The 24,156-nt window shown below is 54.1% G+C and overlaps 1 protein-coding gene across 7 annotated transcripts in view; it reads right to left on the bottom strand.

The window, feature by feature from the left end:
- The window catches only part of PIK3R6 (phosphoinositide-3-kinase regulatory subunit 6), a 65,534-nt gene that overhangs the window by 13,957 nt on the left and 27,421 nt on the right, over positions 1-24,156 (bottom strand). For 4 of the 7 annotated variants that reach the window (XM_012532091.3, XM_012532096.3, XM_012532095.3 and 1 more), the window contains 13 exons: positions 23,318-23,501; positions 18,384-18,549; positions 16,190-16,288; positions 14,687-15,110; positions 14,257-14,335; positions 13,510-13,632; positions 10,514-10,624; positions 9,193-9,283; positions 8,834-8,904; positions 8,036-8,126; positions 6,720-6,835; positions 2,467-2,579; positions 1,232-1,901 (listed from right to left, as the gene is read on the bottom strand). In XM_012532091.3, coding sequence (XP_012387545.2) covers positions 1,748-1,901; positions 2,467-2,579; positions 6,720-6,835; positions 8,036-8,126; positions 8,834-8,904; positions 9,193-9,283; positions 10,514-10,624; positions 13,510-13,632; positions 14,257-14,335; positions 14,687-15,110; positions 16,190-16,288; positions 18,384-18,549; positions 23,318-23,501 — 1,822 coding nt within the window. In that variant the 3' untranslated portion in view covers positions 1,232-1,747. Of the gene's footprint in view, positions 1-1,231; positions 1,902-2,466; positions 2,580-6,719; positions 6,836-8,035; positions 8,127-8,833; positions 8,905-9,192; positions 9,284-10,513; positions 10,625-13,509; positions 13,633-14,256; positions 14,336-14,686; positions 15,111-16,189; positions 16,289-18,383; positions 18,550-23,317; positions 23,502-24,156 lie in introns of those variants that run through there. The other 3 variants (XR_007473340.1, XM_033422867.2, XM_012532092.3) reach the window with 2 other exon arrangements.

The raw sequence follows: 24,156 nt of genomic DNA on the forward strand, positions 1-24,156 counted from the left end.
CCTTGGTGAACAGGATTAAGAATCCGGAGATTCCAGCAGTCCAGACCCTTTGGAAGGGAAGACTTTACTTTGAGATGGACTTTACATGTCCAGCCACCCAGTGTCCTTGCGTGAAGGTTTCAAGCAAGGTTTGTTCGGAGCACCGAATTTGACTGGGGGTGGGGATGCATACCTGAGTGGGCAGCAGAATTTGGTCTATGACGTACTTTCTTTGTAAGCTGGTGGAGAGATTGTTGGGGGAGAAGACCCAGAGCCCTCACCTAACTCTAACAGCTGGTAAACCCTGCAGCTGTTTATTTCACGAACCTAGTACTTGTTGCCCAAATTGATATGAATCAATTTACATAACCCCAACGACAGAAAAAGAAAGTCTAGCCATGTTCAGATAAACTCACTCAAATTCAGTGATATCAGTCACTTCCTTTTAAAACCATCTCCGTTACATTCAGGGCTGTCCCTAGTCCCTGTCCTCCCCGGGCTCCGCAGGGGCAGCTTCGGTGGAGGACCGCACATCCATCAACTTCTCGGTCTTCACCTGTCCAGGGTGGATCGCCACTGAGGGGCAGGGATTTTGCCACGTAGTGTCCATCAAGGTGCCTGCGGTCCACATCCAGGCTTTAGGTTCTGTGGTCCCTGTAGCCACTCACGGCTGCACCTCTTACCTTGGGTTTGTTTGCTTTCAACTACCTGGGGAAAACCGTACCTGCTTCCCGTGCCCACAGAGGCGCGGGGACTCTCTTTAAGCTTGCTCTTGGGCCCATCTGCCTAGGCAGCCCCTCTTACACCATGCCCGTAGGCTCTGAGAACGTGCTCTGAGACCTGCCCCCACTCCCAGGGCAATAAGGCCAAAAGTGAAGTGCTTACCTCTCCACTCTTGGGTCCCGAACTTGGAAGGGACTCTTCCATCCCACTGCCACCATCCCCTGGGATTGCCCAGGGGATGGGTATGGACTTAACATCTGGACTCAAAAGCCAAGAATTTTGATGTCTTTAATCTCTGGCTCCTCTGAAATGAGCCTGCATTCCCACCTCGGTTCTGGGGACATCTCTGATCAGGAGGCCCTCAGTGAACGTGAACGAGGAGGGGGCCGGGCAGGTGGACAGAACACACCAGTGAATGTTTCACCAAGCTCTTACCTGGGCCTACGCAGAGTCATTAGGTTAGACTACGTAGTGCCTCTGCTCTCTACTAAAACACAAGTATTGCTCGATATAGATGAGAGCAGAAAGACTTTAGTGTGCATTTATTGAATCTGACATTTCCTCTCAACCGGGAGGGACGCCCGCCTGGGAGTGGGCGAGGTGGGCAGTGGCCCGCTAGAGGGAAGGGAACAGACTGGGTGGGAGGGGCTGCCGCTGCCCACGTCCTGTTTGCCCCAGGCCACGGGGCCCCAGGCCACGGGACAGCAGCTCTCACCTTGGTTTTAAGGGCCGGGTGGGGAGCTTGAGTGGGAGAGGCAGGGATTGGAAATCAACGAAGGAGTGGACACAGGCGCAAGGAGCTGGGCTTCGTGCGCACAGCTTGGCCAGGGCCTCCTCGGCCCTTCGTGTGGGCTCTGCCCCACCGCACCCGCCACGGCCAGCTCCCTGTGCTCCTGGGACTTGCTGGCTTTCAGATGTGGCTGGAGGCCGCCCCAGGGAGCCTTGTTCTAGTCGTTGCTGTGAGTGTTTGGGGCAGGTGGGGTAGTGTATCCTTCCTCTCGGGCCCTCTGCTCTCAGACTCAGCGATTCTGCAGCCCCTTTGGGCTCACTGCACGATGCCAGAGAACGTGTTGATGGGCATTCGAAGGGGCTTGGCCTTGGCTTTGGTCCTTTCTATCTCCTCCTGGTGTGAGCTGAGTCCCAGCACCTTGGATTTCTGGGCCCCAGAACACGGCTCTGGGCAGGGAGCAACCTCGAACCTGTGGGCGGAGAGAGGCCAGCTCGGGAGACCCATCTCAGGGGTCAGATCTGCCTGGGCCTTTTAACCGTAGCCCCTTTACCGTCGGGTATAGACAAGGGGGCTCCGCAGAGGGAAGAGGAAGAGTCAGAAGGAGAAAGGGTACCCTGAGCCTGGGGCGAACGCACAGAGAGGAGGATACGCCTGAACGGGTCACCCTGTGCGCCTGCCTGACCCAAAAACACCTCCCTAGGGGACACCAGTAAGTGTCGTGTTAACTGGGTCGTAGCTGCCACAGAAGGGCAGCCTGTGTTGGGGGCAGTGCCAGCACAGGAGGTTGGATCGGGAGGGCTGCAGGCTGAGCATTTGTAGGAGAATCTCGGGAGAACTGAATTTCAGCTACTGCCCAAGGTCAGCCGTCATTTGCTCTTCTTCCTGGATTTAAGTCATCACCTGAGTCCACACCCATCAGGGATGCCTGCCTGGCCCACGATCCACCCCAACAAGGCGTTCAGGGCTCAGGCAAGAGCGGGGGCGGGGCCGGCAGCCGGGAAGCTTTGCCCCAGGGGCACGGAGCCCAGCCACACCTGGCCACATCCCTGTACGCGCGGCAACTGTCCTTGTCCAGCAACAGTGTCAGCAGCCTCTGGTCCTGGCTTTGGATCTGGACGTTAGCCGACCGGAAGGTGTTTGTCACCGTCTGCAACAGAGACAGCTTGGGGAGCATCACCTTGGTAACAGATGGCCCGGCCAACACCTCCTACCCTGGAATCCTGTGTGTTTCAGTTCAGTACCCAAGGGTCCCGCCTCTCTTCTTGCAAGTGACCCTGAGTAGTGTCAAGCCTGCATAAGATGCTTCTAGGCAGCCTTGGTCCTTGGCTCTCCCATCATTTCCACAGGTCTTTTTCCCACCTGTTGTCCTTAATTTCAAACACAACCTGGGATGCTACAGCTAGAGCTTGCCAGGTGCTGAAGTGACCTGAGCACCTCCTTTTTGACAGGCATGTTATGTATGTAATTTGGGGCTACTTCAGGGTTTTTATAAGCCCTGACCCCTGTACTCAGTGTTGGATTGCATACAAAATTATTTCCCTGGGGCAGAGACAGAGGGTCTGGAAAACAGCCACCTATCCCCATGACTCAGACTAAGCCTGTACCAGTTTGTACCACGGGGCTAGTTACGTCCTCTGCACGGGGAACCCGGGTCATGGTGTTCCCACCTTCCACACCCACAGCCCTGCGCAGCTTCTCCAGAAAGTACCCAGGAGCACCGGAAAACAGCCCCGAGGCAGCCCTCCAACCCGTGACCTGAGGGGGCTGCTCCCGAGAGACCCCTCCCCCTGGCCAGAGAACGTAGAGCATCCTGGGCTCCAGGTGGGGCACTGAGGGCCTTTCCGGTCACTGGCCCATAGCACACGTGGATGGCAGCTTTGCATGACTCACCACCACAGAGCACTGGAGTTTCTAGAGCCTTAGCCTCCATCTCATTCAAGTATTCTCAACCCCTGGAGTCACCTTTCCAAAGCATAAAATTAGAAATTCTGACCTAAGTGGTCTGGAGTCCAGCCCCGGCCTGGGCATTTTTCATAAGCTCCCTGTTGCAGGCAGGGCTGATCCACCTTCCTACTGTCAAACAGCAGAGGGACAAACAGAGCCTCAACCTGGGGCGGGGGGTCAAGCATGTCCAGGCATTTCTGCTGGACTTTTGTGGGGTGGAAGTTGGGCTTGGCGGCCAGGAGTCTATGGGCAGAGTGTGCAGGAATCTCCCGGGAGACTCTACACCCAGACCACCGGGGTTCTCATCCTGGCTCTGCCACTTATTAGCCGTGTGACCTTGGATATGATTCTTAATCACTCTGTGCTTTTGTTTCTCACCTTTGCAACTACCTTGTAGGTAGCGAGACAGTACAGAGGTAAAAGGGAACTCGCTGGGGTGGTAAGTTTAGATTTTCAAAAAGCTCACAACCAGGTTATTTAAAGAGGTCATTAAAAATAGAAACCGTGGTAAGGAACTGACTTTGAAAGGGGAAATACATAAAGGTAAATAGGTCCACCCTGGAACCTGAAGCTCAAATACAGAGCTGTCCTGTTGGAAGATCTTAGCTCAGTACAAAGCTCTCAGCCCGTCAGAGCACTCCTCCAGTGCACAGGCTGCCCCAGAAAAGATGAACTCTGGTTAGAGGTGAGATCCTGCATAGGTGGATCAGATCAGATGATCAGGGAACATCTAGCCTGCTCCTGCTGTGGGCCATTCCCACGGTGGGCGCTGGAAAGACGGAGATAGGGCCTGAGCCACGAGATCACGTCATTGACAAGTTTTGCAAATGCTTCAGTGGCTCTGTCCCCAGGGCTCTGGGGAAGCACAGGGGTGGGGTCCCTAGCTCTCCGGGGAGTGGGGAATGGGGAGTGTGGTGGAGGAGGTGGAGGGAAGGGCCTCCTGGGGGAGATAACACCTGAGTTTCATCCTGAAAGAGAAATAGGGGTTATGAAAGGAAGATGGGGAAGAGAAAGGGAGGCACGGGGTTTCAGGCCAAGCAAAGCGCGTGAACAAAGGCACAGAGGAAGGTCTGCCAGTACACTTCCAAATGGAACCGAGCAGGATACTATGGGAGCTTCCCCGGACAGACCCCTCCCCCATATCCTCTGCTGTAGCTCCTCTCCAAGTACCTAGATAACAGTATCTGATGCACATTTCCTGAGCTGTTTTACAGATGCTAAAACCACCACCAAATGGAAGAAATTAACTACTTGATGGCCATGAGCACGTAGCCCCCAGACCTACTGGCGCCTAAGGATTGATAACGTTAACCGCTGTGACACCACCCTGTTACCTCGCCATCAACCAATCAGAGAACCGTGCACAGCTGATCACATGCACTGGGACGCCCTTCCCTCACCTGGCCTTCAAAAGCGCTTTGCTGAAACCCATCGGGGACTTTGGTGGTTTTGAGCACCAGCTGCCCTGGACTCCTTGCTTGGCACCCTGCAATAAACACTGCACTTTCCTTCGCCACGACCCGGTGTCAGCGTATTGGTTTTGCTGAGTGCAGGCGAGAGGACCCAGGTTTGGTTCGGTATCACAGATACCCCCGTGTAAAGTGCACGCAGGGGTGGCCAGGGTTGCAGATGGAGAGAAAGCGGAACCAAGCTATGCAACGCTGAAGTTTCTCAGCCCTTCTGCCCTGGAGAGTAGGAAATGGTCGAGGGATTTTAAGCACAGAGTCATGTGTCCGAGTTCTGTTTTAGAAAGATCATGCAGGCAGAGGTATGGAGGGTGGATTGCAGGAGTACTGGAATGACATCGGGGAGACCGGCTGGGAGGCTGTAGCGTTTGTCCAGGAGAAGGGGGTGGATGAAGGTCTGGCCCAAGGGTGACCAATTCGTCCCAGGAAACCCCTTAGTCCCTGGCACATTGGGACAGATGGTCAACCTCACTGAACCACAAGAAGGAGCATGGAGAGGAAGAGAGAGGTGTGAGAGTGTTTGAGAGAGAAAACCAGTGGACACGGGGAGGTGAGAGAGGGGAGGCATCTGAGCTGACTCCAAAGTTGCCGGGACAGGTGACTGGTTAATGATGGTCCCGCTGAATGAGAGACAAGACACAGGGGAGGAGGGGATGAAATAAAAACAGCCGCTAATACATATATAGCTGTGACTTGGCCAAGCACTCTTCTAGGAGCTTGACACGTCACCATCATTTAATCCTCACAACAACCGGACAGGTAGGTACCATTACTGTCCCCGTTTTCCAGATAATGAGACTGAGGGACAGAGAGCTGGAGTGTCTTGCCTAAATCACGTGGCTGGTAAATGACAGCTCAGATCTGAGCCCAGGCAGTCTGGCTCCAGAGAGCTCTTAACTACTAGAAAGCACTGGCTCTGGTTTTGAATATCTTGAGTTTGGGGTGTCGTGGGACACGGAGGTCATGCTAACTTAGTTGAATGCAGGAGTCAGACACTCAGGGATGAATGTCAGAGCAGGAGATAAAGGTTTGGGCACCCTTAACAACTTGGACTAAAGCCATGGACGTGGTTTTGAGAGTCCAGGGAATAAGAAAAGAAGTGGGCCATGGACTGAAGTGGAGAACAGTGGCTATTTAAGGAATCGGCTTAGGAAAAAGAGTCCAGAGAAAAGGGCTGAGTGATGCCAAGGCTTGGGATGAGGTGGAAGGTCACGGCCCTGACCTCGTGGATGCAGGGTATCGCGGAAGCACTCAGACACCTGAGCATCAGACCGAGTGGGCGGCTTGACCTAAAGGTAGTGTCTGCCTGACAGGCGATGTGGGGAAGCTGAGGCTGTCTTGAGAACGTGGTTCAGGTATGATCACGGGCTCCAAGCCCAGCCGAGTAGGGCAGTGAAGTCCAGAGAGGCCATGAGATAGGGAGAAAATGGGCGGGTCCTATGTCTGTATCAATAAGGGACTCTCTATGAGTATCGGTAAGGGTTAAGGCAAAGGGCAAAGGGCGGCGGTAGGGTGATGAGGTTGAAAGAGCTGGTTTGATGTGGTCAAAGGCCGGGCCATTGCTGTTTGGGAGTCTAGCTGCTGTGTGCAGGGGACGCCAGAACCCGGATGCATTTTGTACTATCTGGGTACGTCTTAGTTCCTCAGGTGGTCCAGGTGGAGGTGGAGGGCGGGGCCTTAACTCTTCCAGTGCCTTACTTATGCCAGTTGGTGCTCAGTATTTCAAACAGACTGACTGGAAAGCAGATTCTTTCCAACAGGATGACCCACTTCAACAGCAAAGGCTCAGAAAGGCTCAAGAGTCCATTCCCCCTTCGCTGAAACCCTCCCCCTGGGCTCCCCGCCACCTACCCTGCATGAATCTCCCCAGTACTTACAGAGAAGGACCTTCCTGCCAAGTTGGAGGTCTTGACAACCTCTGTCACGCTAATATTCAGGCATGTGTGGTCTGTCTCGGGAGCAGCAGTTGGGGGGCAGTGGGTGGGCCCTGAAACTGGGAAGAATGAGATGGTGGGTGAGGGGCTGTGAATGGGCCTCTAGGGAAGGAGGGGAGCTCGAGACTCCACCTCCCAAGAAGGACGCGAACCCACCTTGACTACTGCCCCACCCCCTTTTAACCCCTCCCCACACCCTGCGCAGCCCCTACTTCCTGACTCCACCTCGGTCCCCGCCAGGCCTCAGTTCCCTCCAGATCATCCGTCTCGGTCCCCTGGAGAATCCACATTTCTATATCCTGAGGCATAGCAGACATCACCAACCTAAATCCTTTCTTTCACCTTCTCCTGTACCCGTTTCCAATGGGAAGAAGCTCTTCCGCAGCCACTGGGCATGCTCAGAATGGCAGGAACACCTAGCCCAGGATGGTGTGTAAGACAGAGGGGCTGTAGGAGGGCATCTGTCCCAACATGTCGAGAGCATTTCTTTGACTTTCCTCACAGCGTATAATGTGTCAAAAACCATTATTGTGTGACTGCTGCCTGGCTATACCCCTCCCTGCCGACGAAGGAGGGTTCTTAGAGATCTAAGAACAGTTCGGATAGGACTGTGTGATGGAAAAGTTGGAGGAGATTCAGGAGTTAGAGCGGGGGTGGATGGGGTGGGAGTTTTGTAAGGGAAACAGAAGAAATCAAAGTTTCACAATAGGGCTGACGCTACAGTTTACCGTGTGCACATACATTAGCATCTTGTCTCTATTTTAGAAATGAACAAACAGGTAGAGAGGTCACAAGTAACCCGAGGTCACACAGATGGAAACGAGGCAGAGCTGGGCTTCGACGCCCGCCCATCTGGTTCTAGAATCTGTGCTCCTGCCCCACTGCTCTGTGACCGCCTCTTGTCTTAGAGGTATTGCCAAAGTCACACGTCTCCTTCACGTACAGGAGGCCACGTACACCCCTCCGCGTGGTCCCTCCACCTTCCAGCTCAGGCTCATCCGGCGGCAGAAGCATCACCCAGCGCTGCTCGATGCTGACCAACCTGAAGGCCAGGCGGGTCCTCACCCGGGCAGCCTGGTGCCCAGCTCCGGGCCCAGCACGGGTAGGAGTTCGACCACGTTCTGTGATCCCAGGGACAGGGAGGGAGGCTCCTTCCCTGGCTCAGCCCGTCTCCTTCTCTCTCCGCCCTCTCTCCTCCGCGCCCCTGCTTTCCCGTGCGTGTCCTTCCCTGTCTCTGCTCTGCGTGCCCAGCCCCTCACCTTCAGTGTCACCGGCTGGAAGGGCCTTTAGGACCAGCCCGGTGGCCCGCAGGGAGACGGTGACCTCTCGGGTGCGGTGGCTGAGCAGGGCCTGGGGAGGGGGGTGCGGGGACAGAGGGGGGTCCTCAGGACAAGGTACACGACACCACGTCAACAGTCCTGCTTCTGTCCCCTTCCCCCCATCCCCCGCTTCCCGCCCCTGCCCTGAGTGTTGGCCGTGTCACTAATGTCCAGTAAGGAGCTAGAGGATGCAGGCTCAGAACACTCAGCCCAGGGAGCCTTCCAGACCAAGGACTACGCCCCCATACATCGGGTCAGCTAGCGAGGAGGGTATTTTATTTATTTATTTTTTTTGTGGTACGCGGGCCTCTCACTGCTGTGGCCTCTCCCGTTGCGGAGCACAGGCTCCAGACACGCAGGCTCAGCGGCCATGGCTCACGGGCCCAGCCGCTCCGCGGCATGTGGGATCTTCCCGGACCGGGGCATGAACCCGTGTCCCCTGCATCGGCAGGCGGACTCTCAACCACTGCGCCACCGGGGAAGCCCGAGGAGGGTATTTTTGAGCAAGGCGACAGCGCCTTGTTCCTTAGGTCAGATCGCCTCCTTGGCTGTGTGGAAGGCCAACTGTAACCCCCCCATCCCTGTAAAACTCCCTGGAGGCTGGGAAACTCTGGGGGCAGCCACGAGAAAAGGGCAGAAGTTTCCTCTGGCTCTATCCGCTCCCCGTGATGCCCCTGACAACTGCTTCCCCCCAGTTGAACCTCCGGGCCACCTGCTGACCATGCCACACACACTGACCTTCTGGTAGCGAACAGAGAGCTCAGCCCCTGGGCCCTCGGCCACGCCCCTCCTCCGGGGTGAAAGGCTCTCTGCAGGGGACGAGAAGAGGCTGAATGAAGGCGGGAGGTCCCCGTCCCTCCCGCCCTGGCTCCCCACCTCCCTGAGGTGGACCTGAAGCTGCATCTGTCCCGGGATGGAAAGGCAGCACCCTAGGGGGGCCAGGCTGCCCTTCAGTAGGGCAAAGCCCCCCGGTATTCAGCAGAGGTGGGACGGGGCTTGGGGGGAACCATTAGGTGAGAGGTGGGGGGACTTTCTGGAAGCGGGCCTTGAGGAGCTGAGCCAGGGCAAGCTTTGGGAAAGGGGAGACAGATGCCCACCTCTGGGGAACTTGGAATCCTGGATCTTGACTTTGAGCTCGGTGAGGAAGATGTCCTCTGCAGGGTCCTGGCTCAGGTCACTGAGGAAGATCTGGAGGGAGGCGGGGAGGAGGGAGGCTGGAGGAGGCCGTCCCCAGCAGAGGCAGCTCCCCCCAACCCCCGCAGCCCGGGATGCGGGCTTCTAACCCAAGTGCCCACCGCCGCCCTCAGATCCTCCATGGGCCGACTTCCTTGCCCTTATCTTCCCCTATCTTTTAATTTATTTTTCTACTCATTTGAATTCTCACAGGAACCCTGTGGTGAAGATTATTCCTATTTTAAATGGTTGCCCCACCTCCTACATTGCACCTGCCTTCCAGAAAGGAGAAAGGCTTGTGCCAATTGAGACAGCCCCACCTTTTTTTTTTTTTTTTTTAATATTTCTTTCTGCCTTTATTTAGGCTGTGCTGGGTCTTAGTTGTGGCACGCAGGATCTTTAGTTGCGGCCTGCAAACTCTTAGTTGCGGCATGCGTGTGGGATCTAGTCCCCTGATCAGGGATCGAACCTGGGCCCCCTGCATTGGGAGCGCGGAGTCTTAACCACTGGACCACCAGGGAAGTCCCTATTCCCATTTTGAAGATGGGGAAAATGAATGTTAGAGACGTAGAGGTACCGCGATCCCACAGTGAGCAGGTGGGGGGACCAGGAGGCAAAGCCATGAACTTCTTAGCACCGCACACAGGCTCTAACTTTCCACCCACTGCACCCAGCCGGTCCCACACTGACCCGCTCTTTGGTTTACACACACACACACACACACACACACACACACACACACACACACTTCATGGTGTTAATAGCAGGACATTCAAAGATAAACAAAGGACAGTCTCTTATCTCAGGGGACTCAGAGTCTTGGTGGGGAGAGACAGGTGTCTGCAGATATACGACAAAGTGGCAGTGAGGTGTCAGAGGGATGCCCAGGGCATCACAGGGGCACCCAGGAGAAGCACCCAATCGGGCTGAGAGGAGCAGAGATGAGGGCAGTTTTGCTGTAGGACGTGAGGGCTAGCAAGGATGAAGGAGAGGACGTGAGGTAAGGGAGAGAACCTTCCACATGAAGAAGACCTGCTTCTGCTTGAACTTGAGGCCTTAGGAGTTAATAATTATCTGACTCATCCAGAGAGTAAGAAGAGAAAGTTAACAAGCAAGAATGTCTGGATGAGTTTATGACTTGCATCCTGGCCCCCTGTTTCCCTGGAGCCAGGGTATTTAGGTTGTGGGGTCCTGGGGTCCAGCAGGCTGCCATGGTCTCCTTGGAGCCGCAGGTGGGAAGCTTACCTTGACTGCGTAGATCTGGAAATAGATGGGTTGGGTGCCCATGCGAACATAGTAGGTGATGGCATCCAGGATGAAGGGGTCTACGGGCTGGGACGTGTCCAGGGAGAGAGGCTGTGAGTGAGGGAAAGGTACTGTCTTCAGCCAGCTTCCTCCATCCTACTGTGGGAGCTGACTCTTTCTTTTCTTTTCTTTCTCGCCATGCTGCATGGCTTGCAGGATCTTAGTTCCCCGACCAGGGATGGAACCCGAGCTCTGGCACTGAAAGTGCTGAGTCCAAACCACTGGACTACCAGGGAATTCCCACCACTTTCTTAACAGAGAAACTCCAAAGCCCCCACGTGCCCTCTGTGATACACGAACCCAGCTGGTCCTTCAACAGTCCAAGCCTTTCCGACCACCTGATTTCTGCTCCTAATCAAAAGATGACTGTCTAAATCCCCATCTCAGGGACTCTGATTCACTTCAATCACACACAGACATACTGGGCAGCTCTGTGTATAAGGCACTGTGCTGGGTGCTTGGGGTAGACAAGATGCTTGAGAATGTAAGTAATGATGAGAGACACTGGAGTGGGTTCTAGTTTGCATTAGCTACTCACTAGCCAGGTAAGCTTGGGCATGAGAGCTGGAACCAGATGATCTGATGTCTCTTTGAGTTCTTGTGGCATCTGACTATATTAATAAATGAGCTAATGTTTACATGCTATTGGGAAATGAGTAGTGCTGTGTCCTACAGGCCTTCCCCAACCCCATACGATTATAAAGCATAATGGGTTTTTCAGGTAAACAGAACGTCTATATAATGTCTGATAGTATCAGAGTTGGAAAGCAGCTCAGCGTATTTCATCCATATCCAATCTTATAATATCTCTTCTAACTTTCACATCTGGTCTATTGAAATCTCGTTCCTTTCAAAAAGCTCGCACTGAGGAACTATGCACTTATTCTAATAGTGCCGCCACTGTTCACACTATTTCCATTTTCTTCATGTGGAAACTGCTTTTGGAGTTAAGTGTAAGGGTCACATAAATTGCTAATTATAAGGGGAAAGATAGCAGGGGAAAATAAAAATCCTACCTGTGTCTTGGCAGGGAAAACAGCTACCAACAAAGGAGTATAAATGAGACCCTGCATCAGATGTTTCTCCTGTTAGTATCCTCCAGGTTTCGAGGAAAAGGTATTTTAATACCCAGCTAAACAGTCTTTCATATATAGGCAAAGACATTTTCAGATAAGTAATAATTCAGAAAGGATGCCTATCTCCAATATCTTTATTAGAATATAAGAAGATGCCTAATCAATCAGGCAATGAAGCAAAATGTGGCCAGTTAGAAAGTAATTATGTAAAAATCAATAACCTCCTTTTATACTAGCAGTGACTACTACCCAAATATAATGGGAGAAAAATCCACAACTATAAGAAAAAACCGTCAAACATAGGGAATAAATTTAGCAGGAAATGGGTAAAATCTATATGATGAAAACTGTACAACTCACCTGAGGGAGATACAAGAAGACTTTAATAAGTGAAGTTATACCTCACCCCCAGAGAGTGTAACATAATGTGCTAAAGGTGTTAATTCTCCAAACTTCAATCGAGATCCCAAGGGAATTAAAAATAAAACTCGACAAAGGGATTCTAAAATTTATCTGGAAATATAAAGAAACAAGACTTTCCAATTCTGGAAAGTTTTGAACGAGTAATGGGGTAGACGTACCGTGCCAAACATTGACATTAAAAAGTGCTAATTTATACAAAAATGAATAGATGAATCAGAAAGAACAGGTCTCCAGAAATCAACTCAAGCATGTGTGACAATTTAGTAAATGATAAAAGTGGCATTTCAGGGCTTCCCTGGTGGCGCAGTGGTTGAGAGTCTGCCTGCCGATGCAGGGGACACGGGTTCGTGCCCTGGTCCGGGAAGATCCCACATGCGGCGGAGTGGCTGGGCCCGTGAGCCATGGCCGCTGAGCCTGCGCGTCCAGAGCCTGTGCTCCGCAACGGGAGAGGCCTTAACAGTGAGAGGCCCACGTACCGCAAAAAAAAAACAAAAAACAAACGAACAAAAAAAAAGTGGCATTTCAAATTGATGGGGCAAGATGGTTTATGCAATAAATAGCTTTAGGACAACTGGCTAAACACTTGGAAAAAATAAAATTACATACTAAAATTAACGGCAGATAGGTTATTTACATGTAAAAACTGAGACCATAAGATGGTTAGAGAAATTATCAGTAAATATTTACTTAATCTTGGAGTGGAGCAGGCCTTTCAAAGCATGGCTCCAAAGGGAAAAATCATAAAGGGTAAACATATTGAAATTCTGTAAGTCAAAAAAAAAACCACTCTGACAAAATTGTTAAGCAAATAAAAAAGTGGGGGAAAATGTCTGCAGCACATATGACAGCAGAAAGGGAAGGCCTTTCAAATCAGTAAAAGATGAGCTCTCCTTGCCCCCCAACCCGCTGCCTGGGGTGGGGGATTGGCACTATGGCTTGTGGTTAAGAGAACATGCTCTGGAATCAAGCTGCCTGATTCCAGGTGGGACTCCTTCTGTTTCTTTGGGCAAGTGACCGCCTCAGCTGCTTGATCTTTAAAATGGGGATGCAGTGGCAATAGCGCCTGTAGACAGACAGGAGTACCTGGTTGGTAGGGCTGCTGCGTATAAGTGCTTAGAACAGTGCCTGGCATGGGGCAGTGCTCAGGAAGCATGAACTGTTGCAGTTGGAGAGAAAATAGCACAAGAAACTCACAGAAGAAGGCATATAATTGGCCTACACACTTAAGAATGTTTTACGTTATCTTCTCCATAGCGTTCCCGTAGGTGCCTGGTACGTGCTCCGAGTGAATTCCAGCCACTAGCTGGTTAGGGCTCCTCTTCTGTATTCCTTCCTGCCTCACCCCTCATGGGGCTCCCTGGGCTGACTCTTGAGGTCAAGGGTCAAGAAAACACCCCCTACCACCTCCCTGCCGCCCTCCTACCCTCGCTGCCCTACCATCTCTGCCAGCTTGTGGATGGCGGGGCACAGGGTGTTGACGATGCTCTCGTACCACGGGTCTGCACGGCCCAGGAACGCAGCCACCTCTCCGAGCTCCGAACGCCTGGATGCTGTGGGCTTCTGGGGACAGAGGGACAAGGGGACAGGGCAGACCCGTCAGGCCCTCTCTGGCACGCTCTTCCTATCGGAGGGTCCCCAGGTACCAGTCCCGGGCAAACTAGCTCTGGGAATATGGCCAAATCACTCAACCTCTTTTGGGCGTCGATTTGTGAAGACTTGTTTTACACCTGAGATGAAGCTGGAATCCCCTTCCCTGAGGATGCCCGCCAGGGACACTGAAAAATGATCATCAGCCTTGAAAGGGGAGAGACGAGTATTGCCTTGAATTTAATGCTTTCCAATCAGAAGCAGAGTGGGCAACAGAAAAGAAAAATTGCCGGTACGGCTTCATTCCCGGCCCCCCGGGAAGGGTGGTGTGTATGTGGCTGAGGGGGTGTGTGTGTGCGAGAGAGCCCCGTTTGAGAAGATTGCCATTAATTCCGTTAGAAAAGCAAAACGATGCTCCCAGTGAGAGAGCGTCTCTCTCTGGCCACATGCAGCCCCCAGGGCCCACGTCTGTGGCTTCTGGGACAGAAAGCCTCCAGGTCTCTCCCAGCTCCACATCCTAAGGAAGAACGATCCCAGTTCCCGCTCCTGACACCTTCCATCTCTTCCCCCACGTCCCCCGCCCCCCCATCCAGCCACCTCAGATGCCAGCACAGGGATGTAGTAGAGCTGCAGGCTGAGTCTGGGGGTGAGGCAGAACTTCTGGGTCTCTCGCTTCCTGGCAAGGGGGAGCAGAGCACAGGCATGAGGGCAGGGGTTTTGACTTCAGACAGACTTGGTTCCACATCCTGGCTCTGCTATTTATTATCTCTTGACTCTGGGCAATTGACCTACTCTCTCTGAACCTCTGTCTTCTCATCTGTAGAATGGGTGCAGTAAAGCAGGAAGCACAGTGCTCCGTGGTGGCCGGGTGCGGGGGCAGGGGGATTACTGTGCACCATCCTCTGCCATCCCAGCCTGGCCTCGGCCTCCTGAGCGCCCCCCCACCCCCGCACCCTTCCATCCTTCACCAGCACAGGCTGGGCCCACCTGTGCCCCGACCATCCCCAGCCGCCCCTCGGGGCCCTACCTGAGGCTGTGGTAGGCCCGGGCCAGACGCCCCAGCATCCGGTCGTCCCCTAGCACCAGCACCCGGGCCGTGTGCAGCCGGGAGACCCCAGGCAGCAGCCCCCTATCCCCGCTGGGACTGCCAGTCCTCTGGTGCAGCCCCGGGGGCCCATCCCAGCTGCCGGGCATCAGGATGTCCGGGGGCCACACCCGCTTCTTGATGCCCCCTTTGCGCCTCAGCCTGGCTCGCTCCACCTCGGGGCTGCCAGGTGTGGGCGGCTCGTCGGCCCCCCAAGGAAGGTCCCGCTCAATGCCGCTGTCGGTGGACAGCATGGACGCCCGGGCCAACTCCCCGTCTGGCAGGAGGCCCTGCAGATCCAAGGCTTCCAAGTCTGCACTGAGGCGCAGCTGGGATCGCGGGCGCAGGAAGAGAACCAGCTCCTTCCCTGGGACGCGGAGACAAAGGGGACCATCAGGGCGGAGAGCGGACGCGAGGCTGGCAGGGCCCCACCCTGGCAAGGCCAGTGGTTCCGTGTTTCCCACACACGGTTAGCTGAACAGAAGCCCCATGAGATGCTCCGTGAAGGAACAGAGGTTCTGTGGCCAACAGAGACTAAGAACCCCACACACTCCTGCCACAAGTAAACATTTTAAAGGCTCTGAGAAGTCCTGTAGCTTAATGCAGTGCCTTCTGACTCTGGAGCCCTCTTCTCCATATTTGCTCATTGGCATCCTCCATTCTCCAGCCCCCCCATAGTTTCCCCCGGGACACAGATAACAGAGCATCAGCTCCTGGCTTTTCTAATCGACCTTCATTTTATTGCTCCTGAGGAAACTGAGGCCCCCAGGGAGCTGCTGTCTAGGGTGACCCAGCACGTGAAAGGACACGTGGGCCTTGAACCCGGTTCACCAGTCTGGCACGTCCCACCACAACCTGCCGCTCTATCTTCCCCCCCTCCCTTGAGAAGAGCCAGGGGGACTGGGGCACAGACATCAGCGTGGAGGGGAAGTGTGGCCCCCTCCTGCTCTGGAAACCATAACTTTTTTGTGCCTGCCTCCTTGGGGACGTGTATTGTCTGTTGGCATCATCATGGCATGTGACACTTTCTAGACACTTTCTAGACACATGTGGCCAGTGGCTAATGCACGGAGTGTTCTGACATAGAGCAAATGTATCCTCTTTTCAGATGCTGCAAACAACTCAGGGAACAAGGAGCACACACAGACACACACACAGCAGATACACAGGCAGACACAAAGACACAACAGAGACGCACAAAGATACACACAGGCACGCATAGAGACACAGACATAGACATACACACAGATACACAATAAATATACAGAGATAGACACACACACAGTGCACACACAGACGCAAACATGTAGACACAGACACACAAAGACACCTGCACACACACCAAAAGACATACACACAAACACACACAGATGCACACACACACACACGCATACACCACTATTTCCAGCCCGCTCCCCCCAGAGGGGTCAAAGGCACTGCACTTACAGAGCTGTTCCTCATTGGTCCACAGGTGGAAGGTGATATGGGGGCTGGGCAGAGGGATGCTTGGAAGCCGGTCCTGGGGGGGCTCACCTGAAGGACAGGCTGTGGAGACCACGGAGGAGAGGACTGTGGGATTCTCCTCTGCCCTCTCCCCACCCCCAGCTCCTGTGTGGGGCCTATGGGGGTGGGTGGCAGAGACCCTCGCCCTCCCGTATCTGGCCCTGCCGAGTTCCTCTGCCTCTCTGCCACCATCAGCTCATCCAGGGCCTAACACCTGCCCAAGGATGCCTAGCGGCTCCCAGTTTCCTACAAACTTCCCAGCTGGGCCTTCAAGACCCTTCACAAGCCAGTTCACTGCATCATCCCCAACCTTTTCTCCCTCCCCCGGCCCCGCTGCAGCCATGCTGCCTTTCCCACTGTTCAGAGACATCCTGGCCACATGCAGACCAGGGGAAAGGCCTCCGTATTTCTCAGGGCCTCCTCCAGGAGCTTGCACACAGTAGATGCTCAATTAACGTTTGCTCCTGGTGCTGAAAAGAGTCACGGCCAAGTACGAAGGGCAGCAGGAAGCCTGCATCCAGGGGAGAGAGCAGGGCCAGCCAACCCCCCTCTCCTCCTTCCAGAAGCCTTTCTGACACTCCAGCCTGGGAGTCATCCCCTCCCCAGACCTTATTGGCGGCACACTGGGCACACCTAACATGTAGCCTTAGGATTTAATTTCCACATAGCACAGCTCCCTCCTGAACAAAGCTGCAAGCTTCTTTAGGGGAGAGCAACCCACGGTCACTGAACACTTACTACTGTTCTCACCGTGCCCACAGTGCTATCATCTCACCGGGTCCTACCAGCGACCCTGGGGCACAGGTAATATTATCTTCACTATAGAGGAGGAGTCAGGGGCACAGAGAGGTTAAGTAACTGGGCTGAGGTCACACAGTAAGTGGCAGAGCCAGAATTTGAGCCCAGGCAGCCCGGCTACAGAGTCCATGCTTTTACCCATGACAGGGTGCCCATAACCACTGTTCCATGCTGCCCCCCAGCAGCAGTGGCTCAACGGGGGTGCTGGCTGGCCATTAAGATGCACAGGGCAAGTCTGGGCGGGAGGCAGGTGCCTGGATGTGTCTGGGATGGTGGGGGCAGCCCAGAGTGGTCTTGTCCTGCCCACGCAGATTTACTGCTGAGTTAGCAAGTGGTACCCAAGGAGAGCAAAGCCAGATTTGCCCCAGGGTTTGGCCCAGCTTTGGGAGGGGACAGGCTTCATGAACAGACATTTCCACATGGCAATCAGAGGCAGTGTAGAATATTAAAGCAAAATAAGAGGAGGCTGAGAAGAAGGAGGAAGTTTTAAGCAGGTGCCCAACCTGCCTGCCTCACCCTGACTTCGGCAGTCTCCACCCTCCCTGGGCTGCCGAGGTCAAGCCCAGGGAGGGCCGGCACACTGGCCTCTGCCCGTGGTTTCCAGTCCTCAGGCAAGTGCTGTGTACCTACAGGTGCACCGTGTGTTCGGGGCATGCAGGCTGACAAACTCCACGGGTGCTTTGAGTGGCCATGAAACAGGACACAAATCAGAACCGTCCTCCAGTAGCCAGAAAATATATGTTCCAGACACTTCTCTGGGCTCTTTGGAGTTTCTGCAACACACACGGGCTTGCTTCCCATCAGTGTGTGGCATCGTCTTATAAAAAGGCAAGCAGAAGGGAAGCGTTGGAATAAAAATCTGTGAGACCAGGTGTAAGTGATGTAGATGCTCTTTAGGGAATCCGTGGACCATTGGATCCCTTGGTTACTATAGTATGGTGGTTAAGAACTAGACAGCCTGGGTTTGAATCTCAGCTCTGCTACTTACTAACTGGGTGATCTTGGGCAAGATTTATAGCCTCTTTCTAACTCTGTTTTCTCACCTGCAAAATGGGGTCAATGCTTTCTACCTCATAAGTACTGTGAGGATTAATTGATTTAATATATGTAAACTGCTGAGAACAGCAACTGGGGTATAGTAGGTGCCCAGTAGGTGTCAGCTGTTATCATGACCCTAATTACCCACCTTCTAATTAGCCCGGGACCTTCAAGCTCTCGGGAGCCGCTGTGTGTCCCACCCCGCTTCAGCCACGCGCGCATACTCTGAGCAGGTACAGCGCTGGTCTCTGGCGCCCCCTGCAGGGTACCCGGACCGCAGCTCACCGCGCCTGACGCTTACCGCCGCAGCGGCCCCTGGCGGCGGCCGCCGGCCCCAGCAGCGAGCAGTAAATCTCCTCCAGCCTCTCCAGGTGGCCCTCTCGGCTCGGGCTGGGCTCGCTGGCCATCTGCTCCACGGCTGCCACCACGGCGTGGAAATAGTGCTCCAGGGCGCGGGGGGAGCTGGTCTGCCGGGGAGGAGCATCAGAGCTTGAGTTCCGGCTCTGCACCCACCCACCCCTGCTCCAACGCCAAGCCTGCAGGTGCACGGAGAGCCCAGCGGCACCTCCCCTCTGCCCGGGACTCCGGTAGGAGCTTCCCCATGAAGGCCTTCCCACGTCCAGGGCTCCGCTCCTGCCCTGCCATAGCTGCTGCCCGATGCCGCCTGCAGCGGGGGGTCCCCTCGGCCCCTCACACCGTGGTGCAGGGGGACAGCTGGTGCCCGGCAATGTCGGGAAACCCGGGGGGCAGGGATGGCCTCTGGCGCCCACCCTCCTTGGGATGTCACTAAGTATCTGGATCACTCTTCTGCCATCACTCGGATGTAAACTCAGGATGGTAGCGGTTTCGTCTGTTTCATTTACAGCTGCATCCCCAACACCTAGAACATCTGCTGGCTCATAGTAAGTGCTCGATAAATATTTGTTGAATATTTCCTAAACGTCCATCACTCCTATACTGCCTTGACATACCACCTAGAAATCATTATTTTTCTTTAAATCATTGCACTTTTTTGGTTCAAAATTATTTCAAAAGCAAATTTTATATTGCTGCTCTAAGTAAAACGGCTAGTGTCACTTGTCATAAGCAGAAAATAACTAAGATGAAAATAATGATCACAAAACTCTATTATTAAATTGTAGCAGGTACTATGGCCTCTGCCAACGCTTTAGAGCTGGAAGCTTGCTTTTTCTTTTAAAAAAGGCAGATTAGCAAGTGTTCAAGAGGTTAAGGGTAACGCACCAAGCTGAGCCTTTCTCCTTAACGCAAACAGGTTTTGAAGAGCTTCTCACTCTTTGAGTTTCACCATGCTCTCCAGCACCGAAGCCTCCTGTCTCCACGGGTACCTCTCTGACACCTTGAGAACTCCCCTGGATCACTGTTCTCTGGCTGTGTCCCCTCACCCCCACTCACCACCAGCTAATCCCAGCTCATGACTGAGGATGCGGGGCCCAAACAAGTGACACGGGCAGGCACAGCAGGGCTTGCTCTGATCTCTTTTTTGCGCTAGGGGTCCGCTGAGCAGGGTCTTAACTTCCTGGGCTGAGGGCGAGTGGGTCATTCTGACTAGCTAGGGCTCCAGTAAATATTTGCTGAATGACCAGCAATTAGAGGGACAAGGAATCAGAGTCGGAAGGGGCCACGGGGACCATCTCGTCTTGTTGCTTCATTTTATAAATCGATTATAAGTGAATTAATTAAATAGTTATCAAGTACCCACTAGGTTCCAGGCACTGTTCTAAGCGCTGTGAACAAAACAGACAAAAATTCCTGTCTGCATGCAGCTTATATTATAGTGTATCTCTTTGTGTGTGTGTGTGTGTGGGGGGAAATAATAAACAAGATAAGTGAAATTTATAGTATGATAAATAACAGTAAAGTGATGAAAAGAATATAAAGCAGGGAAGGAGGATGTGCAATCTGGGGGAGGGGCTGAAGTTTTAGATAGTGAGACCAGAGGAGCCTCACTGAAAGGTGACTTTTGACTAAAAGTTTAAAGGAAGTGAAGGGTCGAGTCATGTGGGTACCTGCCACGGGGCAGCCCCACCTGGACACCATCTCTAGCATCTGGAACACAGAGCAGAGGGTCCGAGGGCCGGGTTGTCCCAGGCTGCCCTCCCAGTCTCGAGACCTTGTCAGATCCTGTGGACATGTGGGGAGACCAGTCTACGACCCCAACTCCTACCTGGGCCTCGGACCAGGCCCTCAGCAGACAGGGTGTGGGCTGGTGGCTAGAAAAGGCCTACCCACCAGACCATCGTTGGCTGGGCCACTTCTCCCAGGCCCCACCGGCCCTCAAGCCAGCAGGTATGACTGGGAACGGCACCCCTCAAGCAGAATTCCAGATAAGGAGGCTGGGGTCTCAGGGGGTGGGGAGCCCCAGGCCGGGCTGAGGTCTAGGAGCCCCAGCACCCAAAAGGGGAGGGGGGTGCCGGGGGGACCACTGAGGACCCCTTAACTCCAAGCTTCCGAGGGTCTCTAACTTCAGATCAGTGACGCATTCCCTGGGTCTCTCCTGGCTCTTCTTTGGTCCCTCCCCACCCCCCCAATTCTCTTTTCACAAACATGGAGACTCAGCCGTGAGCTCCGGATAAAGCGAGGTAGCAGAGGGTGCATAAGATTTTGACTATGTTTAAAAAAATACAGCTTTCACTTTCGGCATTTCTTTCTTCTATAGCGAAGTAGTGCACGCATCAGACCCATTAATTTCAGCCCTGAACCTCACCCCATTCTTGACCCAGCACCTCCCAATCCTGCCCCATTCCTGATGCCCTCAAACCCAGCCCAGCCTCACTCTCAAGCCAACCCCTGAACTCCAGACACATCCAACTCGGGGATGGAGTGAGGCTGGGGATCCTCTAATGCCTGCATCACTGAGAAACAAAAATCAATGCGCTTAAGACGTTAGGGAATTGTTGACCAAAACCACCCACTTGGGCCAGGCACGATGATCACCGCTTGCCTAAGCTGTCTCACAACAGGAGGTCCCGAGAATTCAGGAGGGGCCAAAAGAGGGAGGAGATGACCAACCTCCCAGAATCCTTCGCACTGGAATCCACCTTGGCTGAGAGATACGCCACCAGGAAGGACCCTGAGTCAGACTATGGACCGAGCAAGATGATTGGCCAGAGACAACCCGGAAACTAACCCCATCACCACGAAACCCGAGACTGCGAGCCACGTGGCGGAGCAGTTCCCCTGGGTTCCCTCACCCTCCTGCTCTCCGCCCGGGAAACCTTTCGCAATAAAGTCTCTTGCTTTGTCAGCCCGTGTGTCTCCTTGGACAATTCATTTCCGAGTGTGAGACAAGAGCCCACTCTCAGGCCCTGGAAGCGGTCCCCCTTCCTGCAACACTTACATGTTTGGCATTGTTGTGTGAAAACGGCGCCTTGACCGTGGGCTGTTTGGGGAGCCAGAAACAACCTCCAGAGCCGCAGGTGGCCACACGGGGGCTGCCGGGTCAGCTGACAAACTCTGGTCAGGAAGGCGACTACCCTCCTCCCTTCCCGAGAGCCACGGCCAAGCGCAGGGAGAGGGGACAGGAGCCCACGTTAGGACAGACACATGAGACACATTAGGGGCCATAGGTGCCTGTGCTAAACCCAGCCTGGGGCTTAGGTACGAGTCCGGCGGGGAGGGGCATTCCTCCATCACGCGTCTGTGTGCTGTGAGCCCCCAAAGGGGCTGTTATGGAAGGAGGGATGTCCCGGATGGCGGCATGGGGGAAGGGAGTCGAGAACCCTCAGTGGGTCCAAGCAGGTGGGCAACCACAAAGGAATGGTGGGGATGGTCCTTTTAGAGAAAAGGAATGACAGAAAACGACCAACATGGTTTAAGAAGGAACCCAGGGCTTCCCTGGTGGCGCAGTGGTTGAGAGTCCGCCTGCCGATGCAGGGGACACGGCTTCGTGCCCTAGTCTGGGAAGATCCCACATGCCGCGGAGCGGCTGGGCCCGTGGGCCATGGCCGCTGAGCCTGCGCGTCCGGAGCCTGTGCTCCGCAACGGGAGAGGCCACAACAGTGAGAGGCCCGCGTACCGCAAAAAAAAAAAAAAAAAAAAAGAAGGAACCCAGCCGCACATAAAAGACACCCATCAAAGGAAGGATCCAAGACCTAGGGCTCAGGGTGTGGAGAATTCCAGATGGAAACAAGAGAAGGAAGAGCAACGGCTCCAGTGCATTTTGATGAGCAAAGCAGGGCCTAAGACTCAGGCTGGAGAAAGGACAGACACCCACTTCCTGGGGCAGGACGGGCAGGGGATCGTGGACCCCTCAAGGGCGCACCCCGTTCTGGAGCCGGCCCCTCCTAGGGCACCACAGCCCTGAGCGACCCTCCAACCCCCCTTCCCGAAGGGCAGGCGCCTTTCTGCCTACTGTGCAGACTCCGACTGGCATCCTCCCCCACCCAAGAAATCCAGCGCCTGGGGCCACCGCGGCCAGAGAATCTGCAACCTTATGCAGTCTTGGCTGTGGACAGGGGTGAGGCTGAGTCAGAGAGAAAAGCTAGGAAATAGGTGGGCAAGTGTTGGAAACAAACTAAATGCCCACAACAGGAGCAGGGGATAAAGAAATAACAGCACATTCACGAGAGAGAATTCTCTGCACCAGCGGAAGCACATGTATTCCAAGGAAAATATTTCCATATGGCATATTTCCAGTGGCAAGGAAAAATAGATATTACATTTATGCACATACAGAGGCAGTATATAAACTGTATACAGAGTCTGATAGCTCAGTTGTTAAAAAGGAGTGGGGCTGCGGATGGGGCTGGAAGGCGATTGAACACAGGCTTGACGTCAGATAGACCTGGGTTCAAATCCAGGCACAGCCACTTCCTATCTGTGTCACCACAGGTAGGTTACCGGCTTCTCTGTGCCTTTGTTTTGGTAAGTACATCCATTTCACAATGTTGTGGTGAGAGTTTTTTAAGGTGATACCTGTAAAGTGTTGAACACGGTGCCTGGAACACAGCAGACGTTCAATAAACAGTGGCTCTTGTGATGGTCACTGTCGATATTATTCAGGAAACATACCAAATGTTAATTGCTAATGCGTGTGGGTAGAGGGGTGTGAGTGATTTTTATTTTCTTTCTTGGCTCTCCTGCATTGTTTTTCAAATTTTCCTTAGTGAATGTGTCTTTATCTTTGGTTTGGGGAAAAAGGTGATGTGGAAACAGGAGAAGGGGGAAGCCCAGGAGAGTGAGCGCTGGTATGGGGGGGCAGGGCAGTGACCTTACCTGAAGCTTCCTTTGCAGCACACCTGCCTCGCAGGCCTCCCCCAGCGCCGCCTGCAGGGCGTGGGAGACCACGTGGCGCATGCAGGCCTCTGGTGTCTGCTGCCCCTGGGCCGCCTCAATCTCCAGCAGCAGGGCACTGCACACGGAGGGAGACACCAGCTCAGGATCCACGAAGAGGAACACTCTGAGGGCAAAGATGGGGGGACCGGGAGCTGATGACGAGGACCACGGGGGGAAGGGCCACCCTCAGAGCCTTGCAGCACCCCCCACCCCCCACCCCCAAGTTATTTACTTCCTCCAAAAACAGGAGCCTCAAATTCAAAATTCTATTGGGGGACAACGCTAGGGAGTGGTGGGGATTGCAGCAAAGAAGAGCAGGCACGGCCCTTCCAGGGGGGCAGCTAGTCCCTCTGGGTCCCTCTCATGTCTAGGTAAGTTCCAGCTGAAATGCCCCTCCCTCCCTCAGCGTCGTGGCCCGTTGACCCCGTAGCCCTCTAGGAGGGACCCTAAATCCTTCCTGCTGAAACGAGCTCCGAACCCTAAGTGAGCCCCTTCTTCTCTCATCCCCCTCATCACAGCAGAAAACCAACCTCACCCACCCTCTCTTCCGTACTCAACTGTCATTTCAACCTCTCCAATGCCAAGTCCTCCGGATCCCTTCCCCTCCCTGCACCCTCCACGAACACAGAGCCCCAGGCTACACCTTTCAGTACCAGGCGAGCAGAGGTACCTGCAGGGCAGGAGGCTACGCACCCCCTGCTTCACCCCCGACTCCATCAGCCTCTCTCCCCAGCACGAGCAGCGGACGTGTCCTCAGTCTTACACACACACAGATGAAA

This window comes from Orcinus orca, chromosome 19 (genome assembly GCF_937001465.1).
Source record: "Orcinus orca chromosome 19, mOrcOrc1.1, whole genome shotgun sequence".
Classification (NCBI taxonomy): Eukaryota; Metazoa; Chordata; class Mammalia; order Artiodactyla; family Delphinidae; genus Orcinus; species Orcinus orca.